The sequence below is a fragment of the Doryrhamphus excisus genome, chromosome 9 (assembly GCF_030265055.1).
Source record: "Doryrhamphus excisus isolate RoL2022-K1 chromosome 9, RoL_Dexc_1.0, whole genome shotgun sequence".
In the NCBI taxonomy this organism is placed as follows: domain Eukaryota; kingdom Metazoa; phylum Chordata; class Actinopteri; order Syngnathiformes; family Syngnathidae; genus Doryrhamphus; species Doryrhamphus excisus.
The window spans coordinates 11911385-11936508 of record NC_080474.1 but is presented as its reverse complement, the minus strand read 5'-3'; the positions used below and the strand labels follow the sequence as shown (position 1 = coordinate 11936508).

The 25124-nt window shown below is 39.2% G+C and overlaps 1 protein-coding gene across 2 annotated transcripts in view; it reads right to left on the bottom strand.

Moving 5' to 3' along the window:
• Window positions 1-1946: 1946 nt before the first annotated feature.
• The window catches only part of wnt6b (wingless-type MMTV integration site family, member 6b), a 39730-nt gene continuing 16552 nt past the window's right edge, over window positions 1947-25124 (bottom strand). For both annotated transcript variants that reach the window (XM_058082667.1, XM_058082668.1), the window contains 3 exons: window positions 23689-23909; window positions 8549-8850; window positions 1947-6920 (listed from right to left, as the gene is read on the bottom strand). In XM_058082667.1, coding sequence (XP_057938650.1) covers window positions 6459-6920; window positions 8549-8850; window positions 23689-23909 — 985 coding nt within the window. In that variant the 3' untranslated portion in view covers window positions 1947-6458. The remainder of the gene's footprint in view (window positions 6921-8548; window positions 8851-23688; window positions 23910-25124) is intronic.

Genomic DNA, 25124 nt, shown 5'->3' with positions numbered 1-25124 from the left:
CCCATAATCAGTTCACAGTTCCACATGTCCAAAAGGAGTAGGAAGAAGCAAAGCTTATTAAACCCTACCCCTCCATCTGGTACTTTTACAATCAGTAACTGTTACATTTGTTCACTTCCTGCTTTCCATAATACAGTTTAAGGTTTTTTTTTTGTTTTTTTTAATAATGTACCTCGTACCGAAGTACGAGGTGATGTGACCCTACAATGACATAATAATTTGATCACTTCCTGCTTTCCTAATATGGTTTAAGGTTGTTTTTTTTTGTTTGTCACGTACCGAAGTATGAGGTGATATGACCATACCATGGCATAATGGGTACCATAGTAACTGTCAATATAGTGATTTATTGTATTTATTAGTGATTATTTAGCAAACATCAACTGCTTCTAAATATTTCAAATTTTAACAATTTTAACAACAGCTGGCAACATAAGTCAAGTCGGATGTTTGATTCAGAAAAAACAAAACTGTAAAATTAAATTTCGTAATTTGCTGTGGTCTGATAGTGACAGCTGATAGTATGATTTACAGATAAAATTAGACTAATAATTCAATGTGGACTGTCAGAATTATAAGCGTAAAATAGTGTGTATTAAATATATATTCTGCCCCCCGGGACAATTTTGTTAAATCAAAGTGGCCCGCGAGTCAAAAAGTTTGCCCACCCCTGGTTTAAATAGAGGGTAGCCGAGGGGTTAGCACGCAGGCCTCACAGCTAGGAGACCGGAGTTGGATTCCACCCTCGGCCATCTCTGTGTGGAGTTTGCATGTTCTCCCCGTGCATACATGGGTTTTCTCTGGGTACTCCAGGTAAACATGCTAGGTTAATTGGTGACTCCAAATTGTCCATAGGTATGAATGTGAGTGTGAATGGTTGTTTGTCTATATGTGCCCTGTGATTGGCTGGCGACCAGTACAGGATGTACCCCACTGTTCGCCCGAAGACAGCTGGGATAGGCTCCAGCACCCCCTCGACCCTCGTGAGGATAAGCGGTAAAAAAAATTAATGAATGAATAGAGGGTGAACCTTAAAAAGTGTTTACTTTTACTTTAGATAAAAATAAAAAAATAGTAAATAACTGGTTAATGAAATGCAGCAGATGAACCTCTTTATGCCTGAAACAAAATCGCCACACATTACAGTGTAACAAATTCCTAAAAAATGAGAACTTGTGTCAACTTGTTGAGCTCAAACGACTCCATTTTTTTTTGGTTGTTGTCTTTTCATTTTCATTGTGTAATTAGTTCATATTGCATATTCTTATTGAATTGTTTGTTCAAATGTATATGTTAAAATGACCCGATCCTACATTTCTAACTTTTCAGACCCATGTATATGTTATGTTCATAATGTTGTATTCTTGTTCTCCATGATGTGAAATTGTCATATCATGAGGCTGGGGTGTTTTTAAGCTCTTCCGTCACTCTCATACCCCTACGTCATGTGTTCTTCACATAATCTATAGTCAATCCAACATTTGAGCGTTTCGTCCAACAATGACAGATTTACCCTGTACACAATGTGACATTTATGGATCATTTCTTTAAAAGTGCCACACTGGTAACCGATATTAATTGAAAAGCCCCTGAAATAGACCCTTTTGTAGTCTGTGCAAAGTCAATCAACATTCTCAACGGAACATACTTTTGTGTTATTTACTTTTATGCCTTATAGGATGTACTGGGATTAAATTAATTAGATACTGGTTAGACAGACAATCATGTCTTACTTTACATTATAAGGTAAGTAATATTTATTTTGTTTACAATTAAATCAGCTGGGATAGGCTCCAGCACCCCACGCGACCCTCGTGGGCATAAGCGGTAGAAAATGAATGAATGAATGAAACTAATTAAGATCTGAAACTATTTAATTGTGATAAATAATGAACAACTCTATTTCAAATCCACACTACCAAATACTGAAGTAATCCCCCTGAAGTCTAACAAACATTTCCAGTCTTCTCTGCTGGGGTTCTTCCACGTTGTCCATGTCTGCCCCTGGAGATAGATAGGTACATTGGGAGTACAGAAAGATCAACAAATGTATCAAATAGGTTCATATCATACTGACTGTTATCCAGTATCCAGTCAGGAGTTTATACGCTCATCATGGGCTTGACTTGTATTCCTTTTGGGCCCTTAATGATTTATTTGAATGGTTCATTTTTCAGGATGGAATGATTATACAAACTTCATCTTTGAATCCGGTGAGCAATTTTGAATGAACATATACAGGTCAGAGTAATACATTCAGGTTAAAATATACACATACAGTCAGTATAATACGTGGTGAAGGTTCCAGCATGTCTTTTAACTTGATGAACAGTGTCTATAAACTTTTCCTTAGTGATCATTATTAGATAAAGTTGGCTTATATTAAGTTTCGTATTATTATTGCACACAGTGACCACACACAAACACGTCAAAATAACTGCTGCTTATCTTTTGTTGGGCAGTGCTGTGACTGCTTTGTGACTGAAATGACTGAAGGCTCACATAACTGCAAATTTTATTTCTTAAAAATGAAATTTTGGGGAAGTATCCATATAAAAACTCAGGATGCAGCCTTAATACAAATAAATATGTATACAAGTACGGTTGTAAAAAATGGATGTTCCATATATTATTTCCTAACAAATTGATGGGATTCCATTTTATTACCACCCTAAAGCTTTCAGAGGGATGAATACTGTGAATACCTGTCAGCAATAATCGGGGATTACGTCAAAGTGTTTCTAGTGAAGTAAATAAGATCGATTTACAGGAAAGGCAAATTCTGACACACTGGAATCTGAGCAGACTCCTACCTGAAAATGAACGTATGATGATCATGTCTAATTGACACATGATAATTGAGAAGTAATGTGCTTTCATCAACACAGAGAAAAGGTTTCATATTGTTAGTGTCGTCTTTAGCTAATGGTAACAACTACTCAACCTGCCTTTGCACACATGCTCACACCAGTGACGTGCGGTCAAGGCAGACAGGTAAGGCAGACTCTCACCTGTCATGATGAAAATTTATAAAAACAAATTTAAAATGCAAACATGAATTATTTTCACAGCAGCAGCTCTACTGAGCAGAGTGTCAGATGCATTAAAATTAAAGGGGACCCATTTTGCTTTTTCCACTTTTCTGGCCTATAAATGTAGTTAGAATGTTGTATTCTCGTGTTAAATGATGCCAAAGTTTCAGATAATGAGGTTTTCGCACTTGGAAGTGAGCCTTGAAAGAAGTTTGGGATGGCTCAAAACGCTCGGTTTCAAAATGTGTGGTAAAACGGCCTCTTTGTGATGTCACAGAGGGATGGACTTCCTTATATTTTGATATGGCTCTGCTTCCCCCCTGTCCTCCCCCAAGCTCAGGCAGAAGTTATTGTATTTGGTGATTCCCAGCAAGAGAAAACAATTTTCATCTGTCAACGGCATTTCACACGGGACATATCCGCCAAAGTGTTGCTGGAGTCAGAAGCAGCGCGTTCTTGCCAGGAAAAAGTGCATTCATTTCGGACACTCTGTGCATCCATGCGGCACCCTCACATCTAGCTTCTGAGCTCCACCACACCAACGGTGCCTCTGACAAAGTATATCCTGCTTCTCTTGAGCTCTATTCGTTCGTAGTATAGAAAGCACTTTGGGCATGTGACCAATCACAGCAGAGTGGGTGGAGTAAATGAAAACAGATGGTTTTGGCGGAAACACAAATCCAAGGAAATACAGCTTAAACAGGTGCAGATTCTGCAAAATCTAAAAGGTTTTCTGTAGGGGTTATTGTGTGTAGCTGCTCTATAGGAGTCCACAACTCAATAAAAAGGGTCGAAGAATGAGTATAATAGGTCCACAAGATATTTTTATGCCCTGTGGAATGAATTAACAAATTTGACTTGAATTGACAAATTTGAGAATAATGTATCCACGGTCACCAGATGGTGATCAAACTTTTACAACAAAGTATCAGAAGTTTTCTAGGAGAAGGGTAGCGTGCATGTATTTCATATGCAGATAAAAGGACAGACCATAAATGTTTTTTGGTTATTAACAAAAAATCTACAAAAGTATTTGAGAAAGTGATTTTTTTTCAACCATAAAAATCTTCAATGGAATCAGTGCCCCACCAGTCATGAACCACCCCACATGTCACTGGCTCACACATACTGTTATTCTCACCAAATGGTTCAGGGACTACAGAGATGATTTTAACTGTAAAATTCATATTCATATATATATATATATATATATATATATATATATATATATATATATATATATATGCACAGACACACATATACTATTTACATACTTATATTTGTATAAGTATTAAAAAAAACTAATCACCAAAAGTGCATCATAATATTAGCCCTGTGTATCATAAAAACATCATTATATATATTTTTTCTTATACTAAACAATAACCGCCCAACCCGAAAGATAGGGTTGCAAAACTCTCAAATCCAATGCAGCAATATCCAAAGTGCTTCTGAGAGAGATGGAAGTGAGTAGTCTTGTCATCATATCTTTATAACAACAGTCACTGCTGGCAGGTCAAGTCCGCAGCTGCACCGGCGGTGTTGACAGCGTTCTTAGAAAGAGACAATGTCAGTTCCCCTTTCATTCTGTAAAATCCTTAAAGATTAATAGTAATTGAGTACAGCAATGATGAACAGTTTTCTAGAAATAGTGGCAATTAGCAGCCCAATCAAAAGGAGAGCCACAAGGTCCTGTTTTCCCCAGGCAGTACAGTTTAGTTTACTCTGGTACAGTACACAGTTTTCTGTATTTCCAATGTCAAAATACCAAGATAATCAATACTGCCACATTTTTGCACACCTTAGTCCAGTCACTGGAATATCAAGCACAGCAGTAAAACAGAGTGTTGATTGTTATGGATTAAGATTTTCCTGTTAACTGAACCAAATTCTATCACTTGATGGCAATGTGGCCAAATCCACCAAAGCCTCACCGAGGTTGGATAACACTGCAGGTATCAAATGCTTATTTCCAATTAAGTAAATTTATCGGATTTTGACACAAATTTCATACTGTGATTGCAATGACATAGCCTGCTTGTCCACACGGTTGTGGGGTCAAGTGTGGATGAAAACATGCAAAAACATTTAAAATAGTAATATTTCTGCATTGGACTGAGCTATAAATGCTTGACTTAAGTGCGAGAGCTTAGCCTACCGTGTGACTCTTGAGTGCACCAACTTGGATTATGATATCTGTCCATCAGCATATAATTTCAAATGCGTTAAAGCTTGGGTCAAACCTTTAATGTAAGTGGGACATCATTATTCCTAGATTTAGCAACAGGTCAAAACCATTAAAGATATGCTGAATGAATCAATCCATTTGACTGCCAAGATGGGGAATTATAATGAATATCCCATCTCAACAGGAAGTGATCAGACTTTTACAACAAAGTATTTACTGGAGAGGGTGCATCTCCTTCACATACAAACGAAAGGTAAGACCACAAATGTTTTTTCTAATGGGACTAGGAAGTATTTAAAAATATAAATATGTTAACAAATGTGAATTATTCTCTTCTGAGCAATCTATACGATCATAAAAACAAAATCTAAAGGATTCAGTGCCTTGCTAGCCATGAACCTCACCGCACGTCACTGATGTCCACACACCCAAAACTCAAATTAACGATTACAAGCTTGTAAAGAATTTAAAGTGGCAAGGTGAATTCACTTTTTATTAAACCATACCTATAGCTTTGCCTGGAACAACTTACAATATATTTTAAAGGCAGGTAACCTAGGTATTAATAATGATGGTTTATGCGCATTCACTGCTGTTTGGATTTGAGCTTGCTGGGTTTGAGTTGGTTATATTTTGGTGCTTTTTAGACCCGTATATCTGATCTGTACACATACACAGCAGTCACATTGTCAGAATCCTTCCTCTGGGAATTCTACATTTCAGATTTCAAGATTTGAATTATGTCATTTGAACCATGTAGTGTAAATCCAGCCCAGGTACAGAATGTAGATATGATATACGTAGATAGAATGTAGATATCATATAACTGTAAGACCCTTCAGGTGCGAGTGCGACAGTAGTCAGCACTTAAAAGCCAATTATTAAATTCAGAAAGCAGTTCACTTCAAGTGCTGCTGTTGACCGACTCCCGATAAAATGTTACTATACTTACACAAATTCACATTCTTTGGTTGTTTTTGATTTAAAAAAGATAAGCAAAAATAGGTAGTTTGGAAAAGAGGCACGTCTACGTTTTACTTCTGTCTGTCAAACACCTGAAGTGTTTCAAGACAGGTTTTGTCAGAAATCAAGGGAATCAATTTGTAAGCAGGACAGGTGAGAAAGGATATTAAAGCAGTATTGTCACTATCTTCCTTTACAACTGCCAAACCAAGGCAAAAGGCTTGATATCTGAAAAGAAGTAATTACAACAACTTAGGGTCAGGCAAGTCAATTCATCAGTGACAGAGACTAAGCTCCTTCCGGACGAGGCACTTCTTGCACTGGACTACACAGCACCAGTGGAAGCGACACAGACAGTTCTCCTCAAACACTACAGTTTCTTCCCGGTAGCCACGCTGACAGCAGAGCAAATCACAGCCGCTGATGTCCATGGCGGTGCTGTTGCACATGCGTCCACGTGTCCCCAGTGAACCTGTTTTCCGATTGGCCACACAGAAATCAGGTGACTCATCCGAGTAGATCAGATCCTGTTTGTCGGGGGGCTTGATGTTCTGTCCAACAGGCATCAAAGTCTTGCCATCGTTGCCGCCCATCACTTTGGAGGCTCCATTAAATCGCTCCAGAAGGCGGTTGCCTACCTCACGGAAGTGTGGCATCTTCTTCCAGCAAGTGCGTAATGTGCATGATCCGGACAGTCCGTGGCATTTGCACTCTGTCCGCATGTAGAGCTTCACTGCCTTAAAGAGGGAGAGGAGCATGTAGCGGTCGTGTAGTAGAAAATGAAAGAGAAAGAGAATATTATTTCAACAAGACAAAAAACATTCTGCATTTTGTACAGTATATTGTTTGAAAATAAAACAATACACAGACTGATATTGGTAACATAAAAGCAGACGCTATTCAGAAGGAATTTAAGTCACTAACCCCCCCTTTCCATTCATGTTGCCTCTGGCCTTCCTACATCTAACATGCCTTGACAACAGATCATTCACTTGTACTGCACATAATTAACCCATCACACACAGGAACACACACACACACACATATTTTTAAAACGTGTACGCACACATGCATCATTGCACATAAACAGACATTTACACGCATCCAAGCACACTTATTTCACAACCTCTGGGCATTTATGTGTGCTCCCCTCTAATGTTCAAAATGGTTTGTTCACTAATGCTACAATTGGAAAATATCCCAAACTCCTAGTCAGTTCTCCGCTACCTGTCTGTGACCCCAGCTGCAGTCAGATGTAATTATGTCTTTTGCTTGTAACATTTCTGCAAGTCTGTGTACCAAACTGCACTGACGGCTAAAAGGGCGATGTCGGTTCTGAGATGTTAAAAGCTGCACTTAAATCAACATCATTAACTCAGCTAAAAGGTTGCTACTTCATATCCCCCTGTTTAAGAAGCATTAGGACTTGCTGGGTCCATAATTCACGTAGTGTTCATACGAACAACAAAGACAAACTTTGAGCCTCTCCATGAGCTGTGTAAATGTTAGAGGATAGCTGCCTTGCAGGCTTGAAAACAAAATGTGTGGCACGCTCTTGTTTTTGTGTTTCAGAAACCTGATTCTTGTTAGAATATCGGCTTACGGTGCTACACGAACATGGCTAGGGGCAATGTGTTTCTCCTTTGAATGTCCGTGGAATGATGGAACATTCCATTGGACAAGCAACGCCTTTGGAGTACTACCTTGCGGAATATTGTAAAACATTGATGTTTTATAGCACAGGGATATTTAACTCAAATTTAAATTGACCCAGATACAGAAAATTTCGTCCAGTCCACACTCAAAACTACGAGCTGCGGGCTGAACATTGGTCTGAAATGGTCCAGTACAGTAAAGTCTACAAAAGATGCGTAAAGGCCAATATGGAAGGGCCCCATCAAAATTTGATTGACTTATTTACTATAACCCTAGCCCGTATTGGACAGCACCTCGGACCTTGGTCCACTAGTTAGTGATCCCCAGGTAGAGCGGCAGTAGAATTGAAATGAAGCGCAGTCATGACCAACAATATTGGTCAAAGGCATTGGCTTCTCTGACATACCAGTATTTTTGGCCATGACTGTATAATCTCAATGGACATTTAATTATGGGCACCTAAATATTTTAATGAGAATAGAGCTGTATCAAATGTTCTCCATATACAAGATTATAATGCTCAGTCTTCACCACTCCCAATAATGTTAACGTGTAGACAAAAAGAAAACAAGATGTATGCAGTTTGTACTCGTTTGTTATGCTATTGCTGTGCTTGTTTGCATTGGTGTAGAACTTTATTATCCTGAACAGTATACGAAATAAGAAAGCAAAAGAATTTAATATAGTAGATATTTTGAAGCATATTTACCAGTCGCCCAGCCTCATTGTTGTGCAGGTCAATGAGTGTTCTGATATCACTCTTGCCCCTCCTCCTTTTGGCATCCATAAACTGTTTGGATTTTTCATAACCAAATTCCACATCATCTCCACAGCCGCCCCACTCCCACTTGACTCCATCTCCAGTGGAAGACGACAGAGGTTTTGGAGGAGCTCTGTTCCTGGTCGCCTCACAACCACACAGCAGCAGATCTCCCATACTGCAGGCCTGTGTCACTGCGTGGGTCACACCGGCAGCTGTGATGGCATAAACAAACGCTGTTTCTCGGATATCTAGAATATGAAAAAGCAAGAGGTTCATTAAATATGACTTGCACACATAATCATCAGATGAAATCAAACGACTAAGACATGTTTGCATTCATGTAAAACTAAATCCTGTTTTGTCATTGCATTATAATGTATTATTAGTTATAATAATAATAATAATAATAATTGTTATTATTATTCCACCCTCGGCCATCTCTCTGTGGAGTTTACATGTATGCAATACCAGCAAACTCTCCAACCATGCCAGAAACAGTAGATAGATTTATGCACGGAGGACGGCATGGCAGGACACCCCACTCATGAATCGACCCGGATTCATGGAAATACCTTAGATTTAGTCTTAACTCGGGGCATTATGACCTTGAATATAATGGGACTTACGTATACAACCGTTGTCTGATCATTATTTCATAAAATTTGAAGTCATAACCCAATGTCACAGGCTATGACTGGAATCAGTGCTCCAGCCAACTTTGTCTAACCTCCCATTTATTTCAAAAATTTTTGAAAAAATTGTAGCGGAACAGCTTAATGATCACATGGCCTTGAGTAACTTATTTGAACCTCTTCAGTCTGGTTTTAGGGTGAACCACTCTACTGAATCAGCCCTTGTTAAAGTGACAAATTATCTTCTATCTATGGATTGTGATACCTCCTCAATATTCATTCATTCATTCATTTTCTACCGCTTTTCCTCACCAGGGTCGCGGGGGTGCTGGAGCCTATCCCAGCTGTCTTTGGGCGAGAGGCGGGGTACACCCTGGACTGGTCGCCAGCCAATCAAAGGGCACATATAGACAAACAACCATTCACACTCACATTCATACCTATGGACAATTTGGAGTCACCAATTAACCTAGCATGTTTTTGGAATGTGGGAGGAAACTGGAGTACCCGGAGAAAACCCACACATGCACGGGGAGAACATGCAAACTAACCCTAACCCTAACCCTAACCCCCTAACCCTACCCTAACCCTAACCCCCTGACCCTACCCTAACCCTAACCCCTAACCCTCCTAACCCTAAACCTACCCCCCAACCCTAACCCCAACCCTAACCCCAACCCTAACCCTAACCCTAACCCTAACCTCTAACCCTAACCCTAACCCCAACCCTAACCCTAACCCTAACCCTAACACTAACCCTAACCTCTAAGCCTAACCTGACCCTAACCCCTAACCCTAACTCCCTAACCCTAAACCTAACCCCCCCAACCCTAACCCTACCCTAACCCCAACCCTAACCCCAACCCTAACCTCTAACCCTAACCTCTAACCCTAACCCCTAACACTAAACCCTAACCTCTAACCCTACCCTAACTCCTAATCTAACCCTAACCCCTAACCCCCAACCCCCAACCCTAAACCTAACCCCCCTAACCCCCTAACCCTACACTAACCCTACCCTAACCTTAACCCTAACCCCAACCCTAACCCCTAACCCTAACCCCAACCCTAACCCTAACCCTAACCTCTAACCCTAACCCCAACCCTAACACTAACCCTAACCTCTAACCCTAACCTAACCTGACCCTAACCCCTAACCCCCTAACCCTAAACCTAACCCCCCAACCCTAACCCTACCCTAACCCCAACCCTAACACTAAGCCCTACCCTAACTCCTAATCTAACCCCTAACCCCCAACCCTAAACCTAACCCCCCTAACCCCTAACCCCTAACCCCCTAACCCTACACTAACCCTACCATAACCCCAACCCTAACCCCTAACCCTAACCTAACCCTAATGCTAACGTACCCCTAACCCCCTAACCCCCTAAAATTCTAACCCTAACCCTACTAACCCTAACCCTACCCTAACCCCAACCTTAACCCTAACCCCAACCCCAAACCCTAACCTCTAACCCTAACCTTAACCCAGCTATCAAGACCTCATTTACCCCAATACCTAACCCCAACCCTAACCCCTAACCCCAACCCCAATCCTAACCCCCTAACCCTAACCCCTAACCCCTAACCCCAACCCTAATTGCGCCCCCTTCCGGGGACAGGAAGTCGGGGATGGTCCCAAAAGAAAGGCCATGCCCACTTATGGGGGGGTCGGCTTCAGGAAAAACGCCCTAGGACGTACCGTTCTCGAGTTATTCGCTTATGATAGCAGCTATCAAGACCTCCTTTACCCCTATACCTACACCTAACCCTAACCACCTAACCTAACTCCACACAGCCTTCGATACCATTTTAGTGACACACTTTCAAAAGCATATTAGTGCCCGTACTTTCTTGGTTACTTTTTTCGTGGTGTCACTTGCAGACTCCCACACGTATCAGTGCTTCGCCCTCTTCTGTTCAATATTTACATGCTGCTGCTCGGCGACATCATTCACAAACACAATATTAGCTTTCACTGTTATGCCGACGACACCCAGTGGTAGGTATCATGAAAGGTAATCTCGAGGTGTGTCTCATTGATATCAAACAATGGATGTGCTGTAACTTTTTAGTCTTAAACCCTGACAAAACTGATATGTTGATTATTGGCTCATCTTAACAGAGTTGCTTGTTTAAGGACACCACTCTGGGGTTTTATAAAAGCAAAGTCACCCAGTAAAAAATGCTGGTGTGATTCTTGAGAGCCAGAAAGTCACAAAGTAAGTGGCCCCGACAGCTTTTCTATTTGGATGCCCTACCTCCTGATATTAGAGCTGCTACCTCAGTAGAAATTTATAAATCTGGACTCAAGACTTATTTTTACACTTATGCATTTAGTTAATAGTACTCCTGGCCTGATAGACTGCTATCCCTTCTCTCCTTACATTTGACTTTTTTAATATTTATTTAAAAAAGAATGGCCCACTTGAATTTAGCGGTTATATTTATGTTGTAAAGCAAATGTGAACAATAAAAGATCCATCCATTCTTTCAAATGCCCGCCTGTCCATGCCTTCAGTCACTATAGAAATCTCAGCCATGAGAAAAGTACCTTTCACACAATCATTACTACATTCTCAAGCATCATTGGATTTGTAGTGCTGAGAGGAGGCAACACACACAGACAGACACATGCTGTTTACAGACCACAGCTGCTCGTTTATTTTTGGTTCAGCTCTTTATACTCCTGGATAGACAAAAGTTCATTGACAACTGCAAATTGTCATCTGTCCTCAGCATGACTGTCATTATCAACACACTTTAATCTGCACTCATTTCTTTGGATGAGGAAAGAAGCGTCCAACAAGTAAGACAACTATGCTGGCCTGATATGACCTGATTTCTAAAGTTCCATTGTCTTCATTTGTGGAATCCTTTCATTTTACATACAATTTGAATGTCCTCTTAATTACATGTTGAGAAGTAACCAATACAAACTAGAACCTCAGTTAGCATCATTATGTCACGTTCGGGCTTGTTGGTGTTGCTTTGGAACCCCAGGATGCAGACAGCAGGAACCAAATGTAGGTAAAAGGTATCTTTCAATAGTTTATACAATGCAGCAAAACATCTAGCATACACAAAAACAATAATGATCCCACAAAAGGGAGACGCGCACACCTGAACTAAATAGCAGATATATAACAGAAATTAGGTGATAATTGCAACACAGGAAAAACAGAACAGAGCGAAGCAGTAAGTAAATACCAAATAGGAGCGTCCAAACAGAAGCTAAAGCCCAAAAAGGGAAAATAAACTGTAATGCAGGAGCCTACACAGGGCATGTCACATTCATCTGTTTAATATTAGGCCACAGTCCACCACAAGTTGTTTAATTAAATGAAATACTAAACATGACAATTTTAAAATCTTATCTAAAAATAGCTGCGAAAATAAAATGGGACATTCTCTTAAATGTCACATATAATTCTTTTAGAACCTTTAACTATGCTCACATTCTCAGGTCATATCAAAAGAACTAAATATGAAGGGGCACATGGTTTAAGAGGACATTTTAAAATGTCAGAAACTCAAAAATACTAAAATTAAACGAACAGTAGACTTTTTTTAGGTAAACATTTTTAGAAGAAACAAGCAAGTCCTTATTTTGTGCCAATGTGTTGACTGCATCAGGTTTAGCAGCTGTCTGTCTAACTTCCTTGTACATTTGTGGTAGAGATTGGCATATAAATAATTGGACATAGCGAGTCCATCGTTTTCAGCAGGTTTTTAAAGCTGTTTTTTCCATCATTACATCGGGGACCGTATATTAGCAATGTGATAAGGTTGCTTTTCCTTTCATGAGTAACGCAACAGGAGCGCGGCAGACATCGCACACATTCCTCATATTGGAGTTTGTGCCAAGTTTTAAGGTGGTGAAAATGATTTTTTATGCTCTGTAACTATATGCTCTGTGTGTAATTGAGACTCTGGGCTTCAACTCTGCCACTCCTCCCTCATGCACGCTGGCATGAGGGAGATACAGTGCAAAATCCAGTCGATATCGATATCAGCAATACGGTTGGTTTTGATATTGTGCTTAAAATAAATATGGATATTTTAAGTATATTGTTCAGCCCTAGTTTTAGATGCAAAAACACTTCGAAATGCACATGAATGACAATTAAAGGGAATACACTACTGAATTCAAAAAATAACTAAATTATAAAAAATAATTAAAAAAAATTGTGTTAACATTTTAAAGAGTTGCGGTATAACTGTGTTAGTTAGCAAAGAACTACAGAGCACATAGATGGATGACGGAACTGACTTCCTGGTCCTGTTCCAGGTATTAGCAAGCTAATGGGCTGCTAACAAGGGCATATTGTAATAAAAATACATTAAGAACACCGTTGGACTCATACAAAGTATTTGTAAGACACAGGTCGCATTGTACACTAACTAGAAAGTGCAGGCGAATTGAGGCAAATTTTCAACCTAAAAACACGCTAACTGGGACATATGCTAACTGAGGTTCCCCTGTACATCATTATCACAGAACATGCTAGTTGTTCAAAATTTAAAACAGAAATGCATTTTTTTCCAGCTTACTCTTTGTCTGGTGGCGAAGCATAGGACACAGGAAGACAAAAAAAACAATTCACACACACAATCGCACCTGTCTACTATTTTGGAGAACTGGAGAACAACCCACACACACTGAGAAGTCTGAGCCAATATTTTGAGCCCAGAACCACCTAGCTGTGCGACAGACATGCTAACATTTTCAACCATAATTTGCACTAATTATTTTTCCGTTTCCATCTTTCCTTCCTACAACTGAATTTGCTGATATGACAAAATTTCACTGCTCTATTATTCTTGCTAAACCAAATCCACCATGCCAAATGAATATCATTCCTCCAGTTACTCAAATTCCTTCTTCATGTCAACACTTGTTCACTAAACATTGTGCTTCATATGAAACCCTCATCCTGTCATCTTGTTATCATTCCCCTTAAATTGTTCAGATAAGTGATGGGAGAACTGGCTGAAGTTCTCGATGGCCTCTTTATTTACTTAAGAGGATGTTGAAATAGCAGGTATCAAAGCAATGGGCCTGGCTTCAATCACATGTGCAACATAATTGTCCTATACAGTTGCAGGAGTTACTATTGTCTAACCCCAGATGCCAATGCCTTGTGATCATATACATATCACATCTACTATATTGGGTAATGTGAATGTAAAGGTGGCTATAGGTGTGTCACTACATGTCTAGAGGGCTCTAATGATGTTGAAAACATATTTAGAAGACAGGTTTTCTATGCCATAACTACAAAAATGTTCCATTTATAAAGAAGAAATCTTACTTTGCGGAAATTTGCTTATGACCGTCGGGTGTGGAACCAATTAACTGCTATAAATGACGTAATGAACCAATTTCATAAACACTATTATTGAAAAAGAAATGTAAATTCACGGTGGAGACATTGACAGGTGCCTGAAAATAATATATAATAACATAATGGCTGATTAAAGAGGCTGGAACTCTCACAATGAAGATGTAAAAAATGCATAACGTCAAATGTCACAAGGCACTTCAATAGTAAATATAGCAAAATAAATTCCGGATCACAAATCACTCCATCATTTTGAATACGTTATAGGGAAATAACTACAAAAGCTCGCTAAGCAAATACAATTTGGAGTGAAACCATTTTGACCTCTGACCACCCAAATCTAAGCTGCTCACTCTTGAGTCCAAGTCCATATTATTCATAGAAACTCCCTGAAGGTGTTGTAGCTTGAAGAGAATGTGTTATGCATGCAGAGAGACAGATGGACAGCCAGTAAATGCTTCCTAGAGCTGTGGCTGTCACTACCATTGAGGCGTGAAAAGTTCTAAAAAACAATTCCTTACTTCTTGCTCAGCATCCAGTGACAAACACTCACACACAGCGCTAAAAGAGACTGAGCTTTATAATTGTTCTAAACATGGATATGAATAAAAATGTGGTTTGGTACTTCGATGATCACCGATTGCCACCACACAATTTTTTTAAATATGAGCTCAAGCAGAAGCTATATATGATCTTTGACCACATTTATTCTAAGTATTTTAGAAGTATGTTAGAATGTGTTGAAATTTATCTTCAATTTGCAACCTTGTGCACGCTACACGTCTCCATGCAAAATTCTTATATTGTAAGCAGCACGGCTGTTTCATGATGACTTCATGAATAAGACAAAATACATTACAAGCCTGCATATGTTACAAGTTTACCAAGTAACTATAGATAAAAAAAACGAAATAGAAATAGAGCTGACGAAAAAGGGCACGCTGAAGAATTGCAACGTGTACATGAATACTCGTTTATAATGAGTACCTTGCTGACCTACTTTAATTACCGTTAAGTACTGAAGAAAATTAATTATGGAATTACTCATTCATAAATGTAGTTAGTTACCGGGGAAAGGGAATATTGCATTACCTTTTTGTAAAACCTAGTTTAGCTTTTTAGTGGCATGTGCCATTGAGAGAGATGTTTCATGAGATTAGGGGTGGGCTTGTGACTTGCAATTCCCCACCGAAATGCCAAGGGCCATTTTTTTTTACTGAGCGTGAGTACTTGTTGACTAGCTATTTAGCTTCCTGCGTAGTAGCAGGGGAGAACAATGGTGGCTGAAATGAAATAGCAATTAATTCAATTACCCATTAATGTCATTTTTAATACATTTACTGCTGTTGAATGTGTAAATTTGCTAAATCTCAGACTAACTGTGTTGAGAATGGTGACTTGTGCATGCGTGTATGTGCGTGTGTGTTGCAGCCAAAGTAAAGGACTTTTATGTCTAAAAGCTGGAATGGGGTTGAGCGTGCAGTCACTACCATCTCCCCTGCCAACTCCATATCTCATGATTCAGAGAATGGGATTCATTAGGACTGGTAACACACACACACAATGGGTGGCGTGCGATGAGCCCGACACACACCAGTATGTTGGGATATCAATACCAGCTGTGCACCCCAGCATGCAGAGTACAGTGCATACAAATTTGCAAAACATTGTTTTAGTTTAAACTAAAACTATCATATATGGTTACATGTTGTACATTACGATGACCACATCTTTTTTTTTTCATTCATGGTTCATATTTGTTTGGATGTGGGTATAATAATCCCACATTAAAACACATCCCAAACATTACTGTGTCTCTTGAAAGAAAATGGACGAAAACCAAAGCAATTTTTCCCATAAGATATTATGCAAAACCAATTAATCCGTTCTAAACCCACAAAAAATATTAACACAAACCATATTTAACAGAGAAAAACTTAACTTTCAAGAGAGGATGGTTAGAGCTATATACCTGCCCACTCACCATTCTTGTAAACTTCCTGTATACTTTAGTACAGATTTCTCGAAAATACGCAGTGCGCTTGAACATCTCAGTGCAATGCTTGAAAGAAAGAGATAAACCACCCATAAACAAACATAATAAAGATTATTAAGGGATTCTCTGCCCGGAATCTGTCTCTTGTGTCCCAACTCTAAAAGAACCACTATATCCATTTTTTTCAAAGAGACTGAGTCACCAATGCAAGGACGTTAGTTTGTTATTGGTTGTATGATAACCAAGACAGTGTACAAAAAATCGAGACATGTTTGTGGCAATAATATTTTATCCGAAACCGCATCCTACAAAAGCCAGGCTCCCCGAAAATCGAGGTTCCACTATACTGTACATACTAGTATAAAAACATGTGTCCAAATCAGCTGGGAGCCAAATGGGATGTCAATAAGGAAGATTTCTGAATGATTGATGGATATATTTGCCATTTGTAGAGTTATGTTCCAAGACAAATGGCAAAACATGAAAATAATAACCACACCCATATGTAGTGCTCTAAACGACAGTTATATTAAAGGCATTTTTATTTCATTTTTACACACCATACACAGTACAGTATTGTACTAAAACGTGCAGTAACACATCAGGTCGAGTCAAAGCATCTTCCTGCTGGAAAATGTGACTGCATTGACTTTGGAGTCAGTATTCTCTTCTGGATTCATAGCTGCATCATTGTTTTCCTCATGCATATTTACATTTTGAACCAGATAGACTACTTTGCAAATGTTGAGCCGCGAATAGACGGGATCTACTATGTAGTATTTTCAGATTTTTCTTCATCTATTTTGAATTCTCCTTGTTGTCATTAGGATCACAGGTGAGCTGGAATCTATCCCAGCTGATATTAGGCTTGGCTAGAGTATAAGCTGGTGTGGTTGCCACTCAAAAACAGACAAACCAACATTCACACTGACATTCGAACCAATCAGAAATTCAGAGTCTACGATTATCCAAATGTATATTTTTGGGAGCAACTCCAAACTCCACACAGAGATTTTTCCTGCAGAGATTTAAACCCAGATCTCTTGACTATGAGGCAAACAGAAATGTGTCATTTAAGTTGTGAAATAGAAACATAAATAAAATAATATAAAATTGATAAAATATATACTCATTTGTCAGTACATCGGTAGAAATCACTCCAAGGGAAAGAATAACAATAAAGCAACATAAGCTGTCAAAATTTAAAGAGGAACAAGCTCAGTGGAAGCTATCAAAATTGGAAGATAAAAAGTGCCTTGTTTCATATTTTCCTTGGAGACATGAATTCCAAACAAATTCTCCGCCACAGCGGGTGTCTGGGCCTGTCGACGTCTGCTTCTAATTCCACAGGGCCCTTCTGCAGGAATTAGCACATATTCTTTCAATCCTCTGACTTTTAGGCAATGATACTGGGAGGTCTGGGATGTCAAAACATGAATTACGGAGGCTGACATAATACAAAACTGTATTTTTGTTTTGGTGATTTTGGTCACACAGAGTCAGCGGCAGCAAGAAGCATATTTCAAAATAAATAATAAAAGGGTCAATTACAAGGTTTTTTTTAGGCAAGTCAGAAATTAATTTGATTTGTATTTGCGAAGGAGACAGCCAGACTCCTTTGATAGGTCTTTGGGTGAATATTGTGTTCTGTTGGGCTTGGAACAAGGTAATGGCTAAAGTTTTCTTATTGCTGTCTGCACTGCCCATTGTCTTCTACGTCCTGATTGGCTGTAGACGATTGTCAATCAGTCTCTTTTCGTCCCGCCCTGGGGTGTGTTTGCTTGGTGTGCTTGCTAGCTTGCAGTCTTTGTATGTTTACAGGTTTCTCACCGGCAAAACCCACAATCTCGACGAAATGTTCTACGTCCAAAAGGCAGAGGAGGATGCTAATTATCCTAAGAAGCTGGACTTATGTAGGTGCCCACATCATTATGCAACAGGAGTACAGCAGCAATAACAAGGATACAAAAATGCTACAGTACAGCGGAACGACGCCAGGACAAAAAGGCACCGTCACAGGAGTGAAATAGGTGAGTCACTTGGTAATTTCTCATCTCCAAACTGTAGGTTAAACATTTAAAATCAAAGAAACATTGGAACTTTGGGAGTTTGAGAAATGTGAGAAAATGTTATTGCACGCGATACGTATCTAGAGTGTAACATAAAAGGTTCGACAGCCTTAAAACATCTATAATCATTGTTAAAAAATGAAGGTGGCTCGAAGTCACTTATTGCAGCCTATTTTTTGACCCTATCCCCATGATAAACGTTATTACAAACATTGTCTATCATACAGGGAAAGGCTTTCAAGAAACAATCAAAAATTGCACAGAAAGGATGCTGCTGAACCTGTCTGTCTCATCAAGTGGAGCCAAATCTGAACATATTTGTGTTTACCAACAACAAGCTACATTTATCCTCAAACCAAAGTAAAAATATTGTTATTGTTGGAACATGCTCATGAAATTGGAAAATGCAGAAAGAAATGCCTCACAACAGACATGTGTATATTTATCATTCCCTCATACCACTTCATCTAAACTGTATAAGTGCCCAATTATCAATAAACACAATAAATATACCAACAACATTACAAAGCCTGGTCTGTTGCACCCGTCAAGTCTGCACCAGTCATACTTGAAACCATATCACAGAGTAATAAAGTTAATAAAGTTACACCAATAATCATTTAAAACAAGAAAAATAAACTGCTGTTCTGGCAGAGCAATACAATCTAGTAACAAATGTTCGCTGCAGGCTCCTGGACAGCTACTTAACAGGGTGGCGATTGCCTTTGTTTATAACAAATGAATGCTCATATGCTACGCCCATATGGAAAAAACAGTGTAATAAAATGATGAAGAACCATACAAGAATGTGTTGATGCAGAATTGGCGTACGAACGCAGATATTGTCATCTGCTGCGTTCTTGATCTCTGACGTGGAAGATAAGCTTTCACTGCTGTTTGATTGTTTATTGGTTTTAAACTGTTTCATGACTTTATGCAACACACCATGTACACTCACACAGACATGATTTGAGCAAATCATTTTAGGGCATGCACCATTATTTGCAATATTCTAACATTGGTTTGATTCTCCGCTTGGGCATCTCTGTGTGGAGTTTGTATGTTCTCTCCGTGCATGTGTCAGTGTTCTCCGGTTACTCCGCTCTTCCTCCCACATTCCAAAAACATGCTAGGTTAATTGGTGAGTCCAAATTGTCCATAGGTATGAATGTGAGTGTGAATGGTTGTTTTCGGCATAGAAAATAGACGGATGGGTCCCAAACATACTGAGTTTGTAAGTGGCCATATTGAATGTTTGCTCACCAAACGTCATACTGGAAGTGACAGCCTTTTTGAAGTATATTTATCAGTCATGCTATTTTGTGACATCTGCAGTGTGGATGATGTTGTAGGTTTCAACCCCGCCAGCTTTATCTTCATCAAACATCTGTAACTAATATGCTGCTGATGAAAGTAACTGATGACAAATGACTTTTCCCAGATGAGCAATTTAACTGGATATGCACATCTCGATACCTACCACACACATCTCAATCATGCCAAAAAATAAAGACAAACCAAAAAAAAATACCTCCATGGGAATTTATCTCTCCCTCCAGATGTTATTTTCTAAAATGATATATTGCCTGAATCACATTTTCCTCTTTCTTCCTTGTCAAATGATGTAAGTGTATTGTTGACACTAGAATGTTCATCCTGATCGGTGTGTACATGTGTTTTATATACATGTCTGTCTTTTTTCACAACTGTAGGTCACCATAAAGGGAAAGTTGTTTTTGTTTTTTTGCAATATGATCACCAGTCAATCACAGTGTGATTGTGAAGACCACATTGAGGGACATTTGTTTCCATGGCAGCACTAACAAGTTCATCCATATTTCTCTTTTCACCATTATTCTTCGGTTAGGATTTCTACAAATGTTTATGATTGGCCTTTAAAAAAATAGCTATACTGTAGCTGAAAAGTAATTAGAGGAAAAGAGCACAGAATAAGCAACATTACATGATAAATATTAATATTATATTAAACCAAGCAAACAAGATTATGTCTTGAACAGAGAACTTGGGCTGAGGTATGAAATTCTTTTCCGCCTCTCATTTCAAGGTGTGACACTAACATTGTGAAATCAATTAAATCACTATTATTACTGTGCATACACCCCCTCGCAGACACACACACTCACACATATCGCTTGTTGGCATGTCATCAAAATGCTTCATGCTAACAGAACTTTATAAGATAGCCTGGAGATATTTTTTCAAAGTGAGATTCGAACAATGTTTCAATCAAGCATATTTGTGTAATCATCTAACCACACACTCAAATTAATTTGTAAAAAAGCAAACCAGTATCATTACAAATATTTTCACAGGAGAATTTGCCAAAATGCCCAAACGATATTGAATTAATTGGTTGAATTAATTAAACCAAAGAGATTTGTGAAATATAATACAACTTGAGGTGAGGTGCTACAGATCACCTAATAATAAAGCTACCATACATTTATAAAAATATGTTTATGGGTGTAGCCTGTCTGTTTCACTAGAACATTTTCTATGGATGAAGACGTATTAGAATGCATGTAAACAAGTAGTGAGTGTTGTAAAACAAAAAGGCAATTTGGACGGCTTATTGACAGCCAGGAATGTACGATTGATTACTCGTCTGTCTTCTGCCGGTAGATTCCTGCCCTCAGTTCCCTTTACTTCCAGGATTCAAAACCCTGATTAACTGATTAACTTTTTTTTCGAAGAGTACTTAAGCGCATTCAAGAGACCCAAAATGGCTTTAATAACATACACAGTATTTGCATTGGTATTAGCTTGTTTCTGTTGATTCACCACACAGATAAAGGTTGTGAAGTGCCACTCAATGATCTCTCCATGGATGTAATCACAGGAGAGGAAAACCAACAAAGTAATTGTGGAAGACCCTGCCGTGACCTGTCAGCCATATTGCAGACATCAAAGAACTGCAGGAAGATGCTTCGAGTAGATGTTAACTGATCGTTGCAAGCATACCGAATCTGATCTAAGAGTAGAATCAGTCGAGTGTGATGATGTCTAGTCTGTACTACAAGCTGTCCTTGTCTTCTGGACTGTAATTAGACAGGGATCTGACCCTAGGTTGGCACGAGACCGTCCAGTGAGGTCAGAGGTCTAAAACCCTCAACCACCCCAGGGACAAAGATTATATCATTGCTTTTGTGTGATTTTTTTAAGTACTTAAAACAAAAAGAAAGTGGAAATACACAATAGACCGACACTTATGGTCAACAAAAATAGGAACACAACACTTTTGTTCCCATGTTTAATGAACTGAACTCAACGATGTAAAACTTTTTCAGTACACCCAAGGCCTATCCCTCACAAATATTCTTTGCAAATCTGTGTTAGGGAACATAATTCATAATTAATCCGCCTCACATGTGTGATATCGCCAAGATGTCGATTAAACAGAATGGTTATTTCACAGGTGTGCCTTGAGTTATGAGATACACTGAGAACGCCATTGAGAACACATTTTTCTCATTTCTGTGCATTCGAAAGATAGAAAAACAGGTAAAAATAGACAAATCATTACTGCACATATGGGACTTACTTATTCCACTTTTAAATCGTATGAAAAGGTTTACAAAAAGCGCCAACAATGCTCCATTTACACATAACGTCACGTGCATAATAACCAAGCTACAGCGACATTATTATTATTAACACTGTTACACCGATCAAACTACTTTACTGGCGCACTGACATTTTATCACACTGGATCCGTCATGACTGTTACGCTGGGTGACAGCGAAAGAGTGTTAGGACCCCAAGATGCGGAGGCATTGAGTTCCAAAAAAATTATTTATTAACAAAGAATGACCAAAACGTTGAAAAAGGCACAAAAACCAAAGACATCATACAACAGAAGAAAACCTCGGACTAAGTTTAGGGAAAACATGTAACACAAGGAGCTGCAAAAAAGGTTGCAGAAAATAAAGAACTAAAAGCGCTGCTGGAATAGAAAGCACAAAACAAAAACTCACTGCCGAAAACCAGGCAGGAACAAAAATTGACAAAGGTATCTCTGTTGGCAGACAGGCTAAACACAAAGAAACTCACGGTAGCAGAAAGTGACCAGAAGGTAGCTACTAGTAAAGACAACCGCTTTGGCAGGTTGGCTGGAGGTACAATCTGGCACAGGTGTGTGGGAGTGAGGAGCTTAAATGCCAATCAGTAATTGGCAACAGGTGTGCGAAGCAGGCTCCTCCAGCAGCTCAGTGTGCTGCAGCGAGGTAGAGATAGGTGGCAGCAAAGCAGCACATACAGGACATGACAGCGACTTTGTCATGGCCACCGGAACCATTCCATAAGATTGAAATGCCTGTTGTAGGTTCACACAAGCTCCCTGCGTAGGCCATATGGCAAGATGGAACAAATCTGTTCGGGTTCTATGTTTTTTTTTTCATGTGCCACTATCATTACATACACCGCAACACTCTCTAGTCAATTTAATAATAATAAACATGAAAAAAAGATATGTTTTTGGACTAACTCATTGTATGAAATCCAATCTGCGTCAGTTTGATCTGCCTCCTGACTACACTGACACAAATACAGCCATATGCTGAACTCCGATCCGTCACTTTTTACACATCCATAACAAACCCAAACAACAATAACAATTGCTACAAAAAGGCAGGTGTAATGTACTGTTGTGTGCAACAAGTTGTGGTGTCTTTAATGTCCCTTCTCAGCTCCCATAGCGTACGCAGTAGAGTCATCATGTCATGACTGTACCTGTTACTACATGGTCAGAGCATGTATATTTAACCGTAAGGTTTTTGGAGGATCCCATTACGTGCAGTAAAAGCTTGCACTGTCTCTTTTTTGTCTGTTTTTATATCTTTCGAATGCACAGAAAAGAGACATACTGCATGTTTTTATGTTTCACATAAGGATTGTGGATGATGGGCAAAATTCCAAAAAAGTGCAGTTTTCCTCTAAGTGGTGGTCACGCCAAAGACTGACTGGTTTCATGCCAAAGCATAATTTTTTTTTTGCTGTTTGCATTTTAATAATACGCTTACTCACCTTGTTGCAGTATTTTGCCAAAGTACTTGTTGTGGCTTGTGCAGTTCCATTGGCGGTACCTGAATTGGTATTGGCATTCTCTAATGCCCAACCTTGCTCCTTTGGCCACCTCACTGACTATTTCCGGCTGAGTCTGACAGAGTTCAGCCTGCTTCCCCACCAGACGCTTTGCCTTCCTGCATATGCTGTTAGGGTCCATTACCAGCGGACTGCCCACCGCCCTAGACAGGATAAAACAATGTTAGAAATGTTTCATTCATTCATTCATCCTTTATTTAAGCAGATAAACTCATTGAGATTAAAAATCTCTTTTACAAGAGTCACCTGGCCAAGACTGCATCAAACACAAACGTTTCTGAAAATACATTTCTAAGATACCATCATGCATTCCCAGTGAACAATCAGCAGTTCCACTAATTTAAAAACAATTTCATTGACCAGGCCCATTCATTTCACGATCCGTTAAAATAAATTTAAATTCTCCTAACGTGACAAGATGAGATAAGTTTAATTCATTTTGCAAATCATTCCATGCAAAGGGAGCAGCCTACTGGAATGTTGTCTTACCTAACTCTGTTCTTACTCTAAGAACTACTATCAGTATGTTTTTCTGAGAGAGTGCAGAACATACTGTTGGTATTTATGCATGTAGGTACAGAGGTAAGATGGAAGGAGCCCAATAATACATTTACAGATAAAAGTCAACCGATGAGTTCACCTTACAAACTCAGTTGCAGCATACAATGTACAATGATGAACACCAATGCCATAGCCAGTCATGAAGCGTAAAGTAGAGGGTAAACAGTGTCTAGCTTTTCAATCCATAGAATTCACATGACAGACACTACACTTAAAACAACGGGTGAACATCTGTATACACAGCAGAACAGAATACATTGATATGACAAACCAAAATAAAACCAAAAACATGACAATTAGCAGGAGTTGTGATCCACGACTCTTCCAATAGATGTCCTGGTTGATATTGATATTGGTATTTGAACAGTCCTCTTTCATCATGCTATCCACATTATCTGGTCATGAGACCAGGATGGCAATTGATGACAAACAGGATGTTCTAGAGGGAAGGAGCCACTGAGCTTAAAGTGTTAGAGAGTGTCATTAGCAGGTAGTTAGTGAGACACACAAAGACTGGTAGAGTCGCAAAAACACATACTGTATGCCTTCCTATGATATTTTTTTATGCATCTGTTTGGCCGCATGGTAGCCTCATGGTGGCCATGCAGTCAGATTGGGAAAATCTGGGTTTGAATCTGTGTTTGGGCATCTCCCAGTTTTCTCCGGGCACTCCGGTTTCCTCCCACATTCCGAAAACCTGCTAGGTTAATTGGCGACTCCAAATGTCCAAAGGTGTGAATGGTTGTTTGTCTATATGTGACCTGCGATTGTCTGTAGTCCATCCCTGGGTCAGTTGG